The sequence below is a fragment of the Diceros bicornis genome, chromosome 1 (assembly GCF_020826845.1).
Source record: "Diceros bicornis minor isolate mBicDic1 chromosome 1, mDicBic1.mat.cur, whole genome shotgun sequence".
In the NCBI taxonomy this organism is placed as follows: Eukaryota; Metazoa; Chordata; class Mammalia; order Perissodactyla; family Rhinocerotidae; genus Diceros; species Diceros bicornis.
Genome location: NC_080740.1, coordinates 32,633,023 through 32,651,561, shown reverse-complemented (window position 1 = coordinate 32,651,561; position 18,539 = coordinate 32,633,023). Strand labels below are relative to the sequence as shown.

The 18,539-nt window shown below is 35.7% G+C and overlaps 1 protein-coding gene across 2 annotated transcripts in view; it reads left to right on the top strand.

The window, feature by feature from the left end:
* Positions 1–18,143, top strand: part of PJA2 (praja ring finger ubiquitin ligase 2) — a 70,855-nt gene extending 52,712 nt beyond the window's left edge. For both annotated transcript variants that reach the window (XM_058538298.1, XM_058538292.1), the window contains 3 exons: positions 12,033–12,147; positions 12,530–12,651; positions 14,901–18,143. In XM_058538298.1, coding sequence (XP_058394281.1) covers positions 12,033–12,147; positions 12,530–12,651; positions 14,901–15,026 — 363 coding nt within the window. In that variant the 3' untranslated portion in view covers positions 15,027–18,143. The remainder of the gene's footprint in view (positions 1–12,032; positions 12,148–12,529; positions 12,652–14,900) is intronic.
* The last annotated feature ends 396 nt before the right edge of the window (positions 18,144–18,539 follow it).

Genomic DNA, 18,539 nt, shown 5'->3' with positions numbered 1-18,539 from the left:
TGGCATCAGTTTTTTTATGTGTGAGTAATCTTCCATGAAGATGGTTGCTCTTAATTATGCTTTATGGTATGTTTTTCTCAAAGTGACTATAGCAGAAATACTATGTACTAGGAGAAAAGTCCAAAAGAACATCATGAGACAAGATACACTTAGGACTTTTCCCAGATTATTTAAACTTGCCTTGCCTAATTTTGATGTGTAGGAAATAATGACACAACATGATAACTTGCATCAGAAATATTATAATATATAAAGATTAAGGATCATTGACTTCCTTGAGCTAAATAAATTTTAAGTGACCACAATGGAGTATGTCCATTCTAGAGTCTGGTTTCATAGTGCTTTTAAACAGTCTTTTCTGTTATTATGCTAGTGGTTTATGATATCCTACAATATGGAGATATCTTAAAAAAGAAGTTTTGAGAATTAAAAGTTTTATTATTTGTTACTAACAGGAAATGTGACAATTGGCATCTTGGAATAAGAGCCAGAGAGATTGGTCATGGGAGGTCATGCTAGGTAAAGATTCTAGCAGAGTGGACAAATACAAGAGGCAAGAGCGAACACAGTATGTCCAGGGAACTTACAGTCCCCATGTTGTTGGCTCCTGCTCTTAGCAAACCCAGTGGCACTGCCACTTTCAGTTATTCTTACCCATCTATCTTTCTGTTTGTGATTAATGGCATTGTGTCTCCCTTCCCCACAGCTTAACAGCTTCCTCAGATTTAGTGCTCTGCTTTATTTTATTTGAATTTGATTGAGACATGTTTCACCGCTAGAGAATCAATACAGTTCCATCTTCCTATCACTCTCTAGAAATCTTTATTTTTCTATGTCTAGTATGCACTCAATAATCATTTTGAAAAATGAAGCTGAAATAATTTATTATTTTTCCTTTTAGATTTAACACTAACATTCTTTAAATGAAAAAAAAAACAAATAAGACAAACTGAATGCTTTTGTTTTTTTCTCAAGCAGCGCTGTCGCTTTTTGACAGTAGTGGTTTTCATTTCTGTTATTTTTCCACTACTAGACTACAAAAGATCTTTCTTTTCAGGTAGTGGCTACTGGTGAAAATATCGGCAATACAACATTTGCTTCATATCTCTGTCTCAAACTTGAGTGAGAATAGGGCAGAATATTTAAGATCTTTAACTGTTTGAAACAATGATATTAAAGCTTTTTACTTACTCCCAAACAAATTTAAAAAAAAAAAGTATGTCTTTGCACGTTTATGTTGACATCTAAAATTTTTTAGCATAAATCCTAAGTAGTATTGCTTATCCTGTCATACTACTTTGCGGTAAAAATATGTTCAAGAATTTAATGTAAAAAAAATTGATTTAGATTAAGTTAAAATTATTAGTATTCTAACTGATCAAAAAAAACATAAATTTTGATAAATAGTTATTTAAACATAAAGTAAAATTCTACTGGAAATGCATCTCTTAATGAAGTGGGGGCTTTTTCCTTCCTAATTACTTTATGAGTGAATTTTATTTATTTCTAGAATGAGACATAGTTCAGCATCGATTTTATTTCTGTTTTTCATCTTTATGACTGTAAGCTTGAGAAACCCTGTTCACATAAATAAATTGATAGGTATGGAAGGGGTTTATCATAACATTGTCACTCAGTTCTTCTGAGATATTTGCCAAAGTCACATCAACTTGACAAATTGTTTAGATCCTTCTTCAATGTTTTTGAAAGCAGAGGATTGGAAACCATCCACAAAGATTTGTTATTCAGTCATTAGAGTTCAATTTGACTCCAGTATTTCCGATTGCCCCTTTGAATGGGTAAGAAGTATGCTTTTATTTATAAAGTAGGGAAAAGGTTAGTATAAAAAGGACTGTGGGGACAGAAACCAGCGTGATACTTTGACTACAGGTGCATTGTTAGGCAGATCAGTTTGAGGAAAGATTACATGAGAAAGTTAATTGAAATTGAGTCTCCTGGGCCGCTGCTGGCGGCCCGGGTTCGGGTCCCGGGCGTGCACCGACGCACCGCTTGTCCGGCCATGCTGAGGCCGCGTCCCACATACAGCAACTAGAAGGATGTGCAACTACGACATACAACTATCTACTGGGACTTTGAGGGAAAAATAAATAAATAAAATTATTAAAAAAAAAGAAATTGAGTCTCTTAAGATTCTCCATGCCTGTGGACCCCTCGGAAAGTCTTTACATACTTAGATATACACTGAGATGTAGGCCTTGGGAAGGTAGTACACAAGATGAGAGCATGAGCTTTTGAGTTAGATAGATTCATTTAGGCTGTGTGACCTTGGACAGTTCACTTAACCTCTTTAAGCTTTAGATCTTCATCTACAAAATGGGAATAATAAAATTTACCTCATGAGTTATTATGAGATTGTGTTAAAGCACTTAGCAAAATAGCTGGTACAGTGCTAATTCTCAGTAAATGGCTATATTCAAAGATACATTCAAATCAGCAATCAACCAAGTGGTAATCATCAAGCAAATCTGGATTCAGTGGTCATTGAAAATCAGTATTAAATCGTTTGTTATAAATCTTTATTCTTCGAAAATGAAGTTCTGTTTTATTCTTTAGAATCTAAATTTGTCCTAAGAAAGGATTATGTTACTTTAAACCTAGATATATTCCAGATGGGCTGTTTGGGCTATTTAGTTGTCTTTCTGACTATTAGACTAACTTTTGAAAATATATTACACTGCCTAAGATGTAGATAGATTTTTATATTTTTATAGATTTTCATAGCAGTGACTATAAAATGGTCTCTCTTGCTCTTGTTGCTTATAAGTGATCCCAGATCACCTTAAATATATGTTAGTACCAAGGCAGTAAATTATTTTTACATATCTGAAATTCCAAATATTTATTAGCACTGCATATCTGCAGATAATCATCAGAAAGGAATAATGAGCTCATTGAGACAAACGTGTATCAAAGCATAGTTAGCCTGGAATAACCTCCCCAAATGGAACTTTCTATAAATAGTACCCTTTCTATTTGTTTATGTGTAGCACAGATGAGTTCTTGCAGAGTCTATCTTGAGAAGTACACAGGGAATTGGAGGAGATTCATGATTCATGATTTTGGTTTTGTGAGAAAGAAGGGACAAATAACAGGCTCTTACTTTCCATTTCCTAATCTTCTGTTGGGAAAGTTTGATATAAAGAATTAGTAGCTATAACAAGGGATTGCTTAGTAAGGAATAAAGATAATTCTAAAGAATATAGAAAAAGCACATATAAGGAGCAGTCACCACCTGTTGGGCTAAGATCCTCTAAGGAAGAGTCCCTGCTCCACTCCAGGGCTGGGATCCAGACCGTGATGGAGATGGCACAGCTGTGTCTCACCGAATGGCAGAGAAGTCACGGTGGTGCTCCACTGGCAGAACTTGCTGGAAATCAGCCCTGTAAAGTGCTGGGGAAGCTATTCATAGGGAGATGTCTAACTGAAAGCACTGTGCTACAGAACTGTCCAAGGTGGATACTAGGGGAAGCTGCTGACCACTGGGTGCTGCTGGCGGTGTGCATCACAAGAGCTAGATGCTGTGCATTGCAGGAGTCTGGTGCCAGAGAAAGCCACGCGTGCCACAGAAGTCTGTCAAGCAGGCACACCGGGATCGGAAGCAAAGCCCTTTTCATCCTATACTGTCTCTTCAGCATCCTGTAGGAACAAAGCTTAACATCGTGACAGCTGTCAGAAAGGAAAATATTTAAATGGCCAAAATCCATTTTCACAGAGCTGACAAAAAATAGTGAATTTGGAGCTGAGAAGCAATAATTGATGACTGTAATAGTTCACCCCTTTGACTACTTGGGTTCCGTATATACCTTTCTACACACATTTGAACTCCCATCCAACAGCAATACAACCATATTGCTACCTAACAAGATACAGCTATTAAAAATGAAGAAGATTTTACCCTTTCCCCAGAATGAACAGATGAACAGTCCCAAGAGTCATTGTATCCATCGCTGGCTATATTAATTACTCAACAAATTCAGTTACTCACACTGAATAGTCTCTTATATAAGATTAAATTATAAAGTTAACTGCTGTATGACATAAAAATGAGAAGGAGAGAGAAAAAGAAAATGGATAGCAGATACAAATAAACACTTACATATAACAGGCAGGTAGAAATTAGGCAAAGCTGCTAGTTCTTGTTTCTGTTTTTGGTCACAGGCCATAATTGATAGCTCTGGTTTCCTTCTTCCATAACCCACTCTATATTTTCCCTGCCTTCAGCAAGAATCTCAGCTAGGATTCTTTACTTAGTGGAGTGACCCAAACCTACATTCCTGAGGAGTCTGTGTCCTCAATTATCCTATCTTTTTTTGGCTGCTGTAGTTTTCTGGTAACTTTACTGTTGGGCATAGGAGTACTAAGAGATATATACTCTAGGTGAGATTATCACAGGATTTTCAAGTAGAGGAAGGCTTATCTCTGGAGAGTAATCTCCTTCTATTGGTAAAAGGAGGCTCAGAGTGTCTTGGGGATTCAAAATAGTCAGTTTCATCTGAGTCCAACCAGATGTCCCCATTCTAAGTTTCAGAATCCTGTTCTTTAACCAATCAATGATATAACTTTTGAGAAACTTGACAAGACTGAGAAACTCATTTTAATTCAATAATTCACACAATTTTATATTTGATTTTTGGAAATAAGAGGTGTTTTTAGGACTGTCATAGACACTCTCTGGTTCTCATACTTGCTTCGCTCTCAGAGTTAATGGGTCTGAGTTTGTCATTTTCTCATTGTAAGCGTGCAAGAACGCTCAAAAGGATCCATCCCGTATCAAAATTTTTGTAGTCATCATTACTGCCATAAGATCAAGTGCAGCAGTCACCTGGGCTCCCAAGACACATGCTTTAGTTGGCACTTTGGGATTGCAGTTAGCCACAGTGATAGTTTGATTAATTGTGCTGCCCCTACAGGCCATGGATTGATAGCATCCCGTTTTTATTGGGCTCAGCGCTGAGCCCAACCAAACCAATCCCCAGATCCCATTCTTGCTTGATAGGACCATGTCTGATATCAATTCTGTATCAATCTGGGCTCAGTCACAAGAGAGAAAACAATAATTTGGACAGATTTAAGTTTAATATGAAGAATTATTAACTACGACAGGGGATTAGAGTGATGAAGGATTGGCTACTTGGAAATAAAGTGAACTCTGAAGAATATAGGCATAGCAGATTTAAGGAATAGCCTTAGGGCTGAGATACAGCATTCCACCTACCCACTCCCCAAGGCTGAGTTCCAGACTGTGATGGGGCAGACACAACCGTGGTTCTTAGAGAAGTGTTTGTGCTACTATGCTGGCAGAACTTGCTGGAAATCTGCCCTCTGGAACTTGGCAAAAATCTGCCCTCTGAAATGCTGGAGAAGTTGTTCACAGGGAAGTAACTAACTAGAAGCACTCTGCTACAAAACCACCCAAGATAGGTGCCACGGGAAGCTCCTGGACACCTTACACTGCGGCTGTCAAGCACTGGAGAACTGCATGTGCTTCTGGAGCCAGCCACTGGAGAATCCACTCACACTGGGAGAGCCTGGTGCTGGAGAAGCCATCTGTGCTGCAGAAGCCCACAGTAGGGAAGCTTCACACACTGCATGGGCCTGCCCAGCAAGCCCACTAGGGCCAAAAAGCAAAGTCCCTTTCTCCTGTGATGTCTCTCCAGTGCCCTCTACTGACAAAGCCTAAGATCATACTAGCTGACAAAGGAAAAATATTTAAACGGCCTGAATCTGTTTTCGCAGGGCAGAAATGAAAGGTGAATTTGGAACTGAGAGGCAATAATTCAATGACTGGCATACTATTCTTCTTTTTGCAATATCTCTCCACAAATCCAGTGTCAAATTTGGTGTTCATTGTTATTAACTGTATTTGTTAAATCGTATGATGAACCTTTTGTGCTTTCTCCTTTTTTAATCCTAACTGCTTTAGCCTTGGCCCTGTCCTTTATTGTAAGTCATCTCAAATCCTTTTTGGGAAGATATAATTCATTGCTAAAATATCTAAGCTAGGTCCTGAGGAGTATACAGAAGATTATGTTTACCATCCAAGAGAACACAATGTTAACTGTCAGGCAGAATCCTCCTCCTACCTGGGAGGCCCAGTTTGTTTGTTTATTTTTTATTGTGGTAACATACCCATTCTAACCATTCTAACCATTTTTAAATTTACCATTCTAACAATTTTTAAGTATATAGTTAAGTGGCATTAAGTCCATTGTGAACAATAACTCCCCCTACCCTCCTCTCCCCAGCCTGTGGCAACCACCATTCTCTCTGTCTCTGTGAATTTTACTACATTAGGTACCTCGTATAAGTGGAATCGTACTTCTAGAATTTATCTTTTTGCAGCTAGCTTATTTCACTCAGCATAATGCCTTCAGGGTTCACCCATGTTGTAGCATGTGTCAGAATGTCCTTCCTTTTCAAGGCTGAATAATATTCTGTTGTTATGTATGTACCACATTTTTTTAGCTTTATTGAGATATAATTGACATATAACATTGTGTAAGTTTAAGGTGTACAGTCTGTTTGATATGCATATATATTGTGAAAAGATGATCACAGTAGGGTTAGTTAACACCTCCATCACATCACATAATTACCATTTCTTTCTTGTGATGAGAACGTTTAAGATTTACTCTCTTAGCAACTTTTAAGTATATAATACAGTATTGTTAACTATAATCACTGTGCTGTACATTAGATTCCTAGAACTTATTCATCTTATAACTGGAAGTTTGTGCCCTTTGATCAACATCTCCTGATTTTTCCTATTCCCCAGCCCCTGGCAACCACCATCCTACTCTGTGTTTCTATGAGTTCAGCTTTTTTAGATTCCACATTTAAATACTGTAGTGTATTTATACATATAAATCCACATACTGTATTTGTGTTTCTCTGTCTGGCTTATTTCACTTAGCATAATGTCCTCAAGGTCCATCCGTGTTGTTGCAAATGGCTGGATTTCCTTTCTTGTGGCTGAATAATATTCCATTGTGCATATATACCAAATCTTCTTTATTCATTCTTCTGTTGATGGACACATGGGTTGTTTCCATATCTTGGCTATTGTGAATGATGCTGTAGTGAACATAGGAGTGCAGATATCGATTGCATTTCCTTTAGATATATATCCCCAGAAGTGAGATTGTTGGATCATATGATAGTTCTATTTTTAATTTTTTGAGGAACTTCCATACTGTTTTCTATAGTGGCTGTACCAGTTTACATTACAACCCATAGTGCATAAGGGTTTCCTTCTCTCTATAGCTTCACCAACACTTATTTCTTATCTTTTTGATGATAACCATTCTAACAGGTGTGAGGTGATATCTCATTGTCATTTTGATTTGCATTTCCTTATGATTAGTGATGTTGAGCATCTTTTCATGTACCTGTTGGCGTTTTGTGTAGCTTCTTTGGAAAAGTGTCTATTCGGGTCCTCTGGCCATTTTTTAATCAGACTGTTTGGGTGTTTTTACTGTTGTTTGAGTTTCTTATATGTTTTGGATATTAACCCCTTATCAGGTACATAATTTGCAAATATTTTCTCCCATTCCGTAGATTGGCTTTTCATTTTTTTGATTGTTTCTTTTGCCATGCAGAAGCTTTTTGGTTTAATGTAGTCAACTTATTTATTTTTGCTTTTGTTGCTTATACGTTTGTTGTCATATCCAAAACATCATTGCCAAGACCAATGTGAAGGAACTTTTCCCCAGTGTTTTCTTGGACTTTTACAGTTTCAGGTCTTATGTGTAAGTCTTTAATCCATTTAGAGTTAATTTTTGTGAGTGATGTAAGGTAGGGGTCCAATTTCATGCATGCGATTATCTGATGTTCCAGCACCATTTATTGAAATCATCCTTTCCCCATTGAGTATTCTTGACTCCCTTGTAAAATATTAGTTGTCCATATATGCCGCAGTTTATTTCTGGGCTCTTGATTCTGTTCTATTGGTCTATATCTCTGTTTTTATGCCAGTATTGTACTATTTTGATTAGTATAGTTTTGTAGTATAATTTGAAATCAGGAAGTGTGAGGACTTCAGCTTTGTTCTTTGCTTTGGCTGTTCAGGGTCTTTTGCCATTCCATACAAATTTTAGGATTGTTTATTCTATTTCTATGAAAAATACCTTTGGAAATTTGATAAGGATTGCATTAAATCTGTAGATTGCTTTGGGTAATGGTAGTATGGACATTTTAACAATATTAGTTCTTCCAAATCATAAACATGGGATATCTTTCCATTATTTGTATCTTCAATTTCTTTTATCAGTCTTATAGTTTTCAGTGTACAGAAATTTCACCTCGTTGGTTAAGATTATTCTTAAGTATTTTATTGTTTTTGATGCTATTGTGAATGGGATTGTTGTTTCTTTTTCATATGTTTTGTTGTTAATGTGTAGAAACACAACTGATTTCTACATGTTGAATTTGTATCCTGCAACTTCACTGAATTCATTGATTAGTTCTAACATTTTTTTGGTGGAGTCTTTAAGATTTTCTATATATAAGATTATATCTGCAAACAAAGACAATTTTATTTCTTCCTTTCTGATTTGGATGCCTTTTATTTCTTTTTCTTGCTTGATTGCTCTGGCTAGGACTTCTAGTACTGTGTTGAATAGGAGTAGTGAGAGTGGGCACCCTTGTTCTTGATCTAGAGAAAAGCTTTCAACCTTTCACTTTTGATTATGATGTTAGCTGTGGGCTTGTCATGTATGTATGCCTTTATTATGTCAAGGTACATCCCTTCTATACCCAATTTGTTGAGAGTGTTTATCATGAAAAGATAAAAATATGAACTTTTTCAAATGCTTTTTCTGTATCTTGAGATGATCATATGATTTTTATCTTTCATCCTATAAATGTGATGTATCACATTTATCAGTTTGCATATGTTGAACCATCCATGCATGCTAGGGATAAATCACACTTGATTGTGGTGTATGATCTTTTTAAATTTGGTCTGCTAGTATTTAGTTGAAGATTTTTGCATCTATATTCATCAGGGTTATTAGGCTGTTCTTTTCTTGTAGTGTTCTGATCTGGCTTTGGTATCAGGGTAATGCTGGCCTTGTAAAATGAGTTTGAGGGTGTTCCTTCCTCCTCAATTTTTGAAAGACTTTGAGAAGGATTGGCATTAGTTCTTCTTTAGGTTTTTGGTAGAATTTCCCAGGAAACCAACTGATCCTAAGCGTTCCTTTCTTGGGAGATTTTTGATTACTGATTCATCTCCTTACTCGTATTGATCTGTTCAGATTTTCTGTTTCTTCATGATTCATTCTTTGTAGATTGTATGTTTCTGGGAATTTACCAGTTTATTCTAGGGTATCCAGTTTGTTGGTGTATAATTGTTCATGATAGTCTCTTATGACCCTTTGTATTTCTGTAGTATCAGTTGTAATGTCTCCTTGTTTATTTCTGATTTTATTTTAGTCTTCTTTTTTTTCTCAGCTTAGGTAAAGGTTTGTCAATTTTATCTTTTCAGAACACCAGTTCTTTATTTTGTTGATATTTTCTATTGTTCTTCTGGTCTCTACTTCATTTATTTCTGCTCTGACCTTTGTTATTTCCTTCCTTCTGCTGTCTTTTGGCTTGGTTTATTCTTTTCTAGTTCCTTGAGGTATAAAATTAGGTTGGTTGTTAGAGATCTTTCTTTTTTATTAATGTAGGCACTTACTGCTCTAGGAGGCTTCCCTCTCAGAACTGCTTTTGCTTCATCCCATAAGTTTTGGCATGTTGTCTTTCCATTTTCATTTGTTTCAAGATAGCTTTTGATTTCTTCTTTGACCCATTGGTTGTTCAGGACTATGTTGTTTAATTTCCACATATTTGTGAATTTTCTAGTTTTCTTCCTGTTACTGATTTTTCATTTCTTGCCATTTTGGTCAGAAAAGATAGTTGGTCTGATTTCAGTCTTCTTAAATTTGCTAAGACTTGTTTTGACACCTGTGATATGATCTGTCCTGGAGAATGTTCCGTGTGCTCTTGAAGAGAACGTGTATTCTGCTACTGCTGTGTGAAATATTCTATATATGTCTGTTAGGTCCATTTTATCTAAAGTATAATTAATAAGTCCAATGTTTCCTTTTTGATTTTCTGTCTGGATAATCTATCCATTGTTGAAAGTGAGGTGTTCAAGTCCTCTACTTAATTGTATTGTTGTCTAATCTCACTTCAGATCTGTTTTTATTTGCTCAATATACTTAGGTGCTCAGATGTTGGGTGCATATTTATGATTACTATAGCCTCTTGATGAATTGACCATTTATCATTGTATAATAACCTTCTTTGTCTCTTGTTATCATGTTTGCTTGAAGTCTGTTTTGTCTAATGTAAGTATAGCTACCCTAGCTCTTATGTTTCCACTTGTATTGACTATTCCCCTCACTTTGAGCCCATATGTGCCTTTAAAGCTGAAGTGAGTCTCTTGTAGGCAGCATATAGTTGGGTCTTGTTTTTTGTTGTTGTTGTTGTTGTTGTTTGTGAGGAAGATCAGCCCTGAGCTAACATCCCATGCTAACCCTCCTCTTTTTTTTGCTGAGGAAGATTGGCCCTGGACTAATATCTGTGCCCGCCTTCCTCTACTTTATATGGGATGCTGCCACAGCATGGCTTGACAAGCGGTGCATTGGTATGCACCCAGGATCTGAACCAGTGAACCTTGGGCCGCCAAAGCAGAGCGCACGCACTTAACCGCTGTGCCACCAGGCAGGCCCCTGGGTCTTGTCGTTTTATCCATCCAGCCACTCTTTGCCTTTTGATTGGAGAAGTTAGTCCATTTACATTTAGAGTAATCATTGATAGATAAGGATTTACTAATGCCATCTTATTACTTGTTGTCTGGTTGTTTTGTAGTTCCCTTGTTCTTTGTCCCTCTCTTGACGCCTTCTTTTGTGACTTGATGATTTTTTTATAGTGGTATTCTTGGAGTCCCTTCTCTTTGTCTTTTGTGAATGTAATGTATGTTTTTGCTTTGTGGTTACCACGAGGCTTACATACAACATCTTAACAGTCTAGTTTATGCTAATCACAACTTAACTTTGATTGCATACAAAAACTCTATGCTTTTATCCCTTTTATGTTTTTGATGTCACAGTTTACCTCTTTATATTACATATTCATTAACAAGTTATTGTAGCTATAGTTATTTTTAATACTCTTGTCCTTTAACTTTTATACTTGAGTAAAGTGATTAACACACCACTATGTTACAGTATCAGAGTATTCTGAATTTCACTATATACTTACCTTTATCAACCACATTTTGTTTATCTATTTATCTGTCAATGGATACTTCGGTTGTTTTTACCTATTGGGTCTTGCAAATATGTCCTACCTGCAGTTGTAATCTAATTTTAGCCAGAAGGGCTAATCAAACCACAAAAGGATGAGAGTGACTCATACTAGATGGTCATATGATCTGATATTCTTTCTATTTGTTAGAATAGTAACTTTATACAGACATTTGAACCCCTAAAAAAGTTCACAATCCAGATAACCTAGTAATACTAGTGAGCTAGTAATATGAGTGTGCTAACTCTATGCCAGTAATAGATATAGCCATTCAGAAATGCATTATTTTTTTCTATACCTTAAACATCTACTAACCTTGGCCACATTTTATCTTCCATGATTTGAACCTGCCCAAAATGTTTGCTTTCTTTCATGTTACTGATTCTACATAGGAAGTCATAAGTTAGAAGAGGTAACCACTCTTTGAAAAAATATATGTATATAATGAACAAGTAAATGGTTATTGAGACAAGATAGATTTTTGTTGTACTTGTGAAAAGTAGGGCTTTTTTTGGTATGTTTTTTGGTGTTTTGGTTTCATGGTAGCAATGATGGTTCCTTTTGGAAGGAGGCAAAAAGGGCAAGGAGAATCAAGCGAAAGAAACTTAATAGGAAGAGAATAATCGTGGATATAATTTTGAAAGATACCTTTAAAAATAGTTTTCTATTACTGTTTGTAAAGTGTTTCCTAACAAAGAACTATGACTTTTCTTTTTCAGACTGCCCTGGCACATTTAGAGTCTCTTGCAGTGGATGTTGAGGTGGCCAATCCACCAGCCAGTAAGGAGAGTATTGATGGTCTTCCAGAAACCCTTGTTCTTGAAGATCACACTGGTAAGGGCAAAGTGGCTCCTGAATGTCGAATGACACATTGCATGCGTAAATATACTATCAGTGCACCTAGAAGATAAAATAGATTTTAGAAACTTTCATTAGATTTTCTATAAAACCAGATTCTGACAAACTTTCACCTAGTAGAATATTTTTAATTTGTCAAGTGATAGGCAGGGACAAATATTCCCTAGTCAACTTTTCTATAAAAGCAACGTTTATTAAATTACAAACTCTCATGTATTAGACAGAAACATGTTTGCCAATTAATTGATCCGGTTCTTTTGTTTTTCATAGGTATCATCTATGAGTTAATATGTTGATTTTCAGTTTATTAAAATTGAACTTGATGGGATTGATAGATCCAATTATTTGTTGTTTTCAGCTATTGGTCAGGAGCAATGCTGTCCAATCTGTTGCAGTGAGTATATTAAGGATGATATAGCGACCGAGTTACCCTGTCACCATTTCTTTCACAAACCTTGTGTCTCAATTTGGCTACAGAAGGTAAGTTGTAGATTTACTTTTTTTTAAATTAATATTTTAATAGTTTCTCCTGCAAGTTAATCATGATAGTAGTGTCTTTTAAGCCTGTTTTATATAACTACATACTTCGTAATACTTTTTAATTCACTGTTAAAAATTGGCTACCTTTTAATGATTACAGATAAATGGTAATATTGAACTATTTTACTTTACTGACATTGTCTACAAAACAATATAGACAACACTACTTAATGTATTTAATCATTTTTAGAATGATTAAATATCAAAAAAATCATTTTAGGATAAAGTAATTAGATATTTAATCATATCCCTGAAATTTTTCAAAAGTATGTCAAGCAAAGAAGCCTTTGGCACTACTCAGAGTACTGTAACAGTATACGGATACTCTGCTAATATGGATCATTATCTCTGAAAATGTATATGAGAAATGTTTAATAACTTACCAGGTACCTCCTATTCAAATTTTTATATACTGTCCTTAAATATTTACCCAATAATTTTTAAGTATATTTGAATTACTTAAGAAAAAAGAGTTTTACTTAAATCTTCTCTGTGAACTCTATTTTTGCATAAAGGGTATTTTCATACAGTTCAGTAGAAATTCCCAAATCACTTTCCCAGCTCCTTCTCTTCCCTACAACAACTCTCTTTCTTTTCCCCTCCCTTTCTTCCTCCTCTCTCCTTCCTCCCTTCTTTTCTTTCCTTTCTCTTTCTTTGCTGTTGGTTCCCTTCTAATGCCTCTTCATCTTTGTCAAAACTCTACTTAAAATTTCTATGCAGAACTGTTCACCATTCCTTTATAAAATCTAAAGGTTCTGTCTTGGCTTTCAAGGCCTTCTATGATCTAGCCCCCAGCCTATCTCTTCAGATTTACCCCTCCGTACATTTGCTCATGTTTGCTTAGCCTCATGTGGTCTTCCCCCATACCATCTGTAAGATTAGATGATCTAGGTAGCTCTAGCTTAAATTCCACCTTTTCTATCCTTAATATCCCCTTTCTTTAAACTCCCGTGATAGTATCAGAGCCTTAAGAAGGATCTAGTGTTTTGTGTGCCTGCTGTGTGTCAATCACTGCTAGATGATTCCCGTGTGTTTTCCCATTTATTCCTCACAGTAACTTTGTGACATGTTGATATCCTTATTCCCATTTTCTGATGATGGTTACTCATTCAATGTTACACAGCTAGTATGTGGTTGATCGAGACTATGCTCATCTATCTGACTCTGAAATGTTGCTGTTAGGGCCCAATCTGTATGGCAAGTGCATAATAAATGTTTGTTGAATTAAATTCTTGAATTGTAAACATTATATATGTTACACAGCCCTGAATTGTCATTGATTTTGCTGTAACCCTGTAACCCTTTGCTATAACCCTAATAATCTCTTTAGTCTCTCTCGTCAGGAAACTGCTTAGTGTGAAGCCTTTCCTCTGGGGACAAGGTTCCCAAGATAAAAATTTTTGTCACCTTCAACAGTGTGATTTCTTCACTCTGCTATCAGAGAGATCTCTTTGTGAAAAACACCAGATTTGTGAGGGGATAATCTATCACCAGATGACATATCTCTGTAATCTTCCATTGGTCCTAAAATGTTGTACTCTCAGTATAACTGCTTTCCTTGTCCCATCTTCCTTCCCAGGTCTATGGTTGATTGTTCTATCATTTGGAAGGCACCCAACTCTCCATATCTTTTTGAAAAGGACTGGTACTGCTTATAAAGAAGGGCTGAGGTCCATCTGCTTTGCCATATCTGCTACACTAAATTGAGGCTTTAGTGTGTATGATAAAGGTCTTGGGGGGATGATTTGGTGTAATAAATATTTGCATTAAATAGGTCTGTGGTTTCGCTAAGATATGCATCATTGAATAAATCATAATAATTCAGTTCAGGTGAGGACATGCTCTGTGACTCCTTGCTCACCCTCTACCACAGCACCAGTGCCGAGCAGAGCGTATAGCAGACTCTCAGTTAATACTCACTAAATGAAAGATGAGTGACCTAAAAGGTACAAACATGATTAAGAGACACTGTTTACCCTCAAGGAAATTAAGAGTCTGACTAGGATGAAGAGAAAATAGCATCAAAATTTTCCCTCTCTGTATTGTGTGGGTTTGATGTTTATTTAGTTTTTGTTTTTAAGTTATTTGATTTGGTTTTAGGGTAATGATACTGTTTTTTCTTTATTAAGATACTTGTGTGGCAGTTAAAACCTTTCCATTGGCTTGAACTTGTTTTTTTCTCCCTCCAGTCGGGAACATGCCCTGTGTGCCGCCGTCATTTTCCACCTGCAGTTATTGAAGCATCTGCAGCTGCTTCCTCCGAGCCTGATCATGATGCCCCACCCTCAAATGACAGTACCGCAGAAGCTCCTTAAACCTCAACACTTGAATAAGATCAGTCTGTCAATCTGCAGATTCCTTCTAAATCTGATGTGCAAATAATTATATATAAATATATTAAAAATGCCATATATAGCCTATGCCATAGTTTAGAAAGAGAATATTAACCTTTCTAAACTAAATTTAGGTTTGCAAAAAGTACTAAACATTTTCGAGCTGAATGTTGGCAGCAGTGCATCCATTTGCTTTAGTTGAATATGTTGATATTAATTATAAAGTCAAGCTTATCAATTAACTCTCTCCAGAAGAAATAATCATGTATGTGGCACACATTATTGGTTTTGTCTGAAGTACTGCCACTAAGTGATTATAATTAAGCTCTCCTGTTTGCATCAAATGTGAAAACTATGATCACAACAGTAGTAAAATTTGGTTTCATTGGAAATAAAAAGAATTCCAAAGCATGCTTTTTCATTGGTCCCTTTGCTTTTGCTACATCAAAACCTCTTGGTTCATAATACTGAGTGGTTTTTTAGGAAGGTATCTACCCTTCATCTTTGTTTAAAATTAACACTTTTTAGAATGCCAAAGCAAAGGCTAAAATTCTGGCTAGAGCATCACAAAATTTTTAAGTCTTAAATGTAATCTAAGATGGCTAGGTAGTAAATTATTTTTTTTTAATGGTGGGTGTGCTTAAAGTGTGGTTAGTAAAGCATATAAATGCTGTGCTGTGGCTGGTCTTGCGGTCGGGTTAGTAAAGCATGTGAACAACCAGTGTGCTCAGTGCTTGGTACAAGGAGATGAGTTAGATGGCCTTATGAAATCCTTTCTACTTGGTTAAAATTATACTTGAAGGTTCAAAACACTCATGGCACATTTGTTTAATAAATATTTCATATAGTTAGTTTAAGGTAATTTTGGTTCTGAAATATTTTGGAAAGTCCAAAAACATGCATAAAGTGTTTAAACAGTTATTTGAATTCCAAAAAAGAATCTGAACCCTTAGAAAACTTGAAGATTAAATTGTACTAACTTGTATAAAGCTTAAAAATGGTGGAATATAGGCCAGATTTGGTCATACCTTTTTACAACATATCTAAACCTTACTGTATTATAATTTATTCCTTTAAAGTATTCCTGAACAGGGATTATTCATATTACATTATCAGCATTTGTTTCTTTACACTAATTTATTTTGGCAAAATTATTTACCTGGAACTAAAATAAAAATAGATAGTTTCAAATTAAGCCATGGGTGAAAAGGGAATAGATTATATGATTGCCTAGTGATTGTGTGAACAGCACTGAACATGTAACACGATTCCTTTCTTATTTTCCTTTCTCTGAAAGAGAAAAGAAGATCCTGACTTCAGATTTACCCTCTAAAAGAGCTATTCACAAGCTTCTACAAAAGTGAGGAAGTCAGCTTTGCTTATTCTTTTTTATGGGAATTTGACCCACAGTGTCATATTTGTAGTTATATAAGCCAAAACTAAGATTGCATAGCTTTCCGTTTAGGTAATCACACCCAGTAGGCAAGTATGTACAAACACGGATGTAATATTTAACTTACAGATGTGATTTGATGTCAACACCAGAGAATAATGGGTGTTAGAATACCTTATTTGAGCAAGTAAAATAGTAAAGCACATAGTGAGTGTTCATCTCTCCAAGTAGTATGTTGATAATTCGGGTTGGACACGTAAAAGAAATATTTATATGGTTTCCCAAATGCGAAATTACGTTTTATTTGTGTAATTTCTCTGAGTATTTATATTTCATCCCTTTTCTCCATTCTTAAAAATAAATGAATTTTCACTCTTGGCACATTTGAAGCTTAAATATAAGGAACATAACACTTGCATTCTGATTTTTGCATATAGTGTAAATGTCTGGTATTTACAGCAGAATACTGTGTATCCTTTTATGGGTAAAACAAAACTGAACATTGCATGCATGTAATGTGGTGACTTTGTAATTTAGGGATTCTTTGGGGCTTCTGTGACTTTGGAAATGCTTACATTCAGGCCTTAATGTTGCATTAGCTAGCATGTTTTTCTTCTGATGTATATAGTCACTGTTGTATAAACTAATCTTTGCTTGTTTTCTACTCTGTGATCTTTCCATCTTTTCATTGATGAACAGTCAGTTTCCAGGAGTCAAATCAGATTAAAATTAATTCTCATGTGTATATTGTGGAAATTTGTGGCTAGTGTGATTTTTTTTTTTTTCTGGTTTCTGGAACTTTGTGGCTAATGTGATTTTTGTTGTTGTTGTTGATTTCCTTTAAGTAGTGTTGATCAGTTGTGACACTTACTGGTTAAATCGACACTGCTACAGATTTCTCTGTAATAAGCCACACATTATATTTAGGCAGTATTAAGGGACCTTGGTTTTCTTATCCTAGATAGCAGCTGTCCCAAAGAAAATATTTCTTCTTTGCCTGTTAAGATTTAGCTATTATCTGCCAGTTGTTAAGAGGTTTTGGTTCCAAACTCAACCAGCAGTGTTGAGAGCTAAGCTTAAGAAAGCTGTTGTACTTTTTGCTCTCCATCTGTTTCTGTTCTTCATTCCTGGCTCCCTACTCTGAACAGCTGCTATGAAAGAGAAAAGTTGAATAAGAGTTGTCTTAAAATTTTTTTAAAAAAGAAAATTGAGGTTTTAGGATTTTCGTTGTAACAAGCTGATATAAGCTGAAGCTGACAAGTTCAGACACCAAAATATTGTTTGATCACATCTTGGATCTTTTTGAAAAAGTTAAGAGTATATGAAGGTAAATTAGAAATAAGTATAAATATTAATAAAGACATTGTTTCTCTTATTTCTCTATTATATGTTAAGTGACTTGACCTAATAATTTTATTTTTTTTAAACATTTTTTTCTTTCTTGTAATATGAATGCTGATATTTAAAGGTGGATCCATGTGGTTTTCTTTTGTGTTTCTTAATTGTTTGTCCTTAAGCTAACTAATTCTTAAGATTATTTGTGATCTGGATTTATATATAAGCTGTTAAATATATATGAACTGTTAAAATGGAATGCAAGTTTTTCAAAAGCCCAGGTCTAAATGTAATGATTGGTTTTTTGTTCTACAACCCCAGTCCATCATTTTCTGTGTAAATCATAAAAAATAAACAGGATATACTCAGTGGTCATTTCTAACATTTAATTGTGCAATCATATCACTTGTATAATATAACCCCTGGAGGGTTTAGCGTTAATGACAAAGAACACAGCTATTAAAGAAGTCTGGGATAGGCTCCTGAGTACATGATTTTATAGTCCTTGAACTGTGATCTAAGAAGGCTGTAACATGGAGCCCAGCTGTACAGAAGTGTGTGATGGACTTCCTTCTGGCAGGGCTCTGAAGGAGTAGTCCCTGACCTCTCCTGCCTAATGCTCTTAACAACCTTGTAGGTTCACCAGAGCCTAATTTCCACACTGACTCAGGACTGCAGAAACCGTCAGTTCCAGGATGGAGGCCCGTCTCTCTTCAGTGCTTCCTCCAAATCAGGCATGGAAGTATTATCAAGTCTACCTGTTTAGA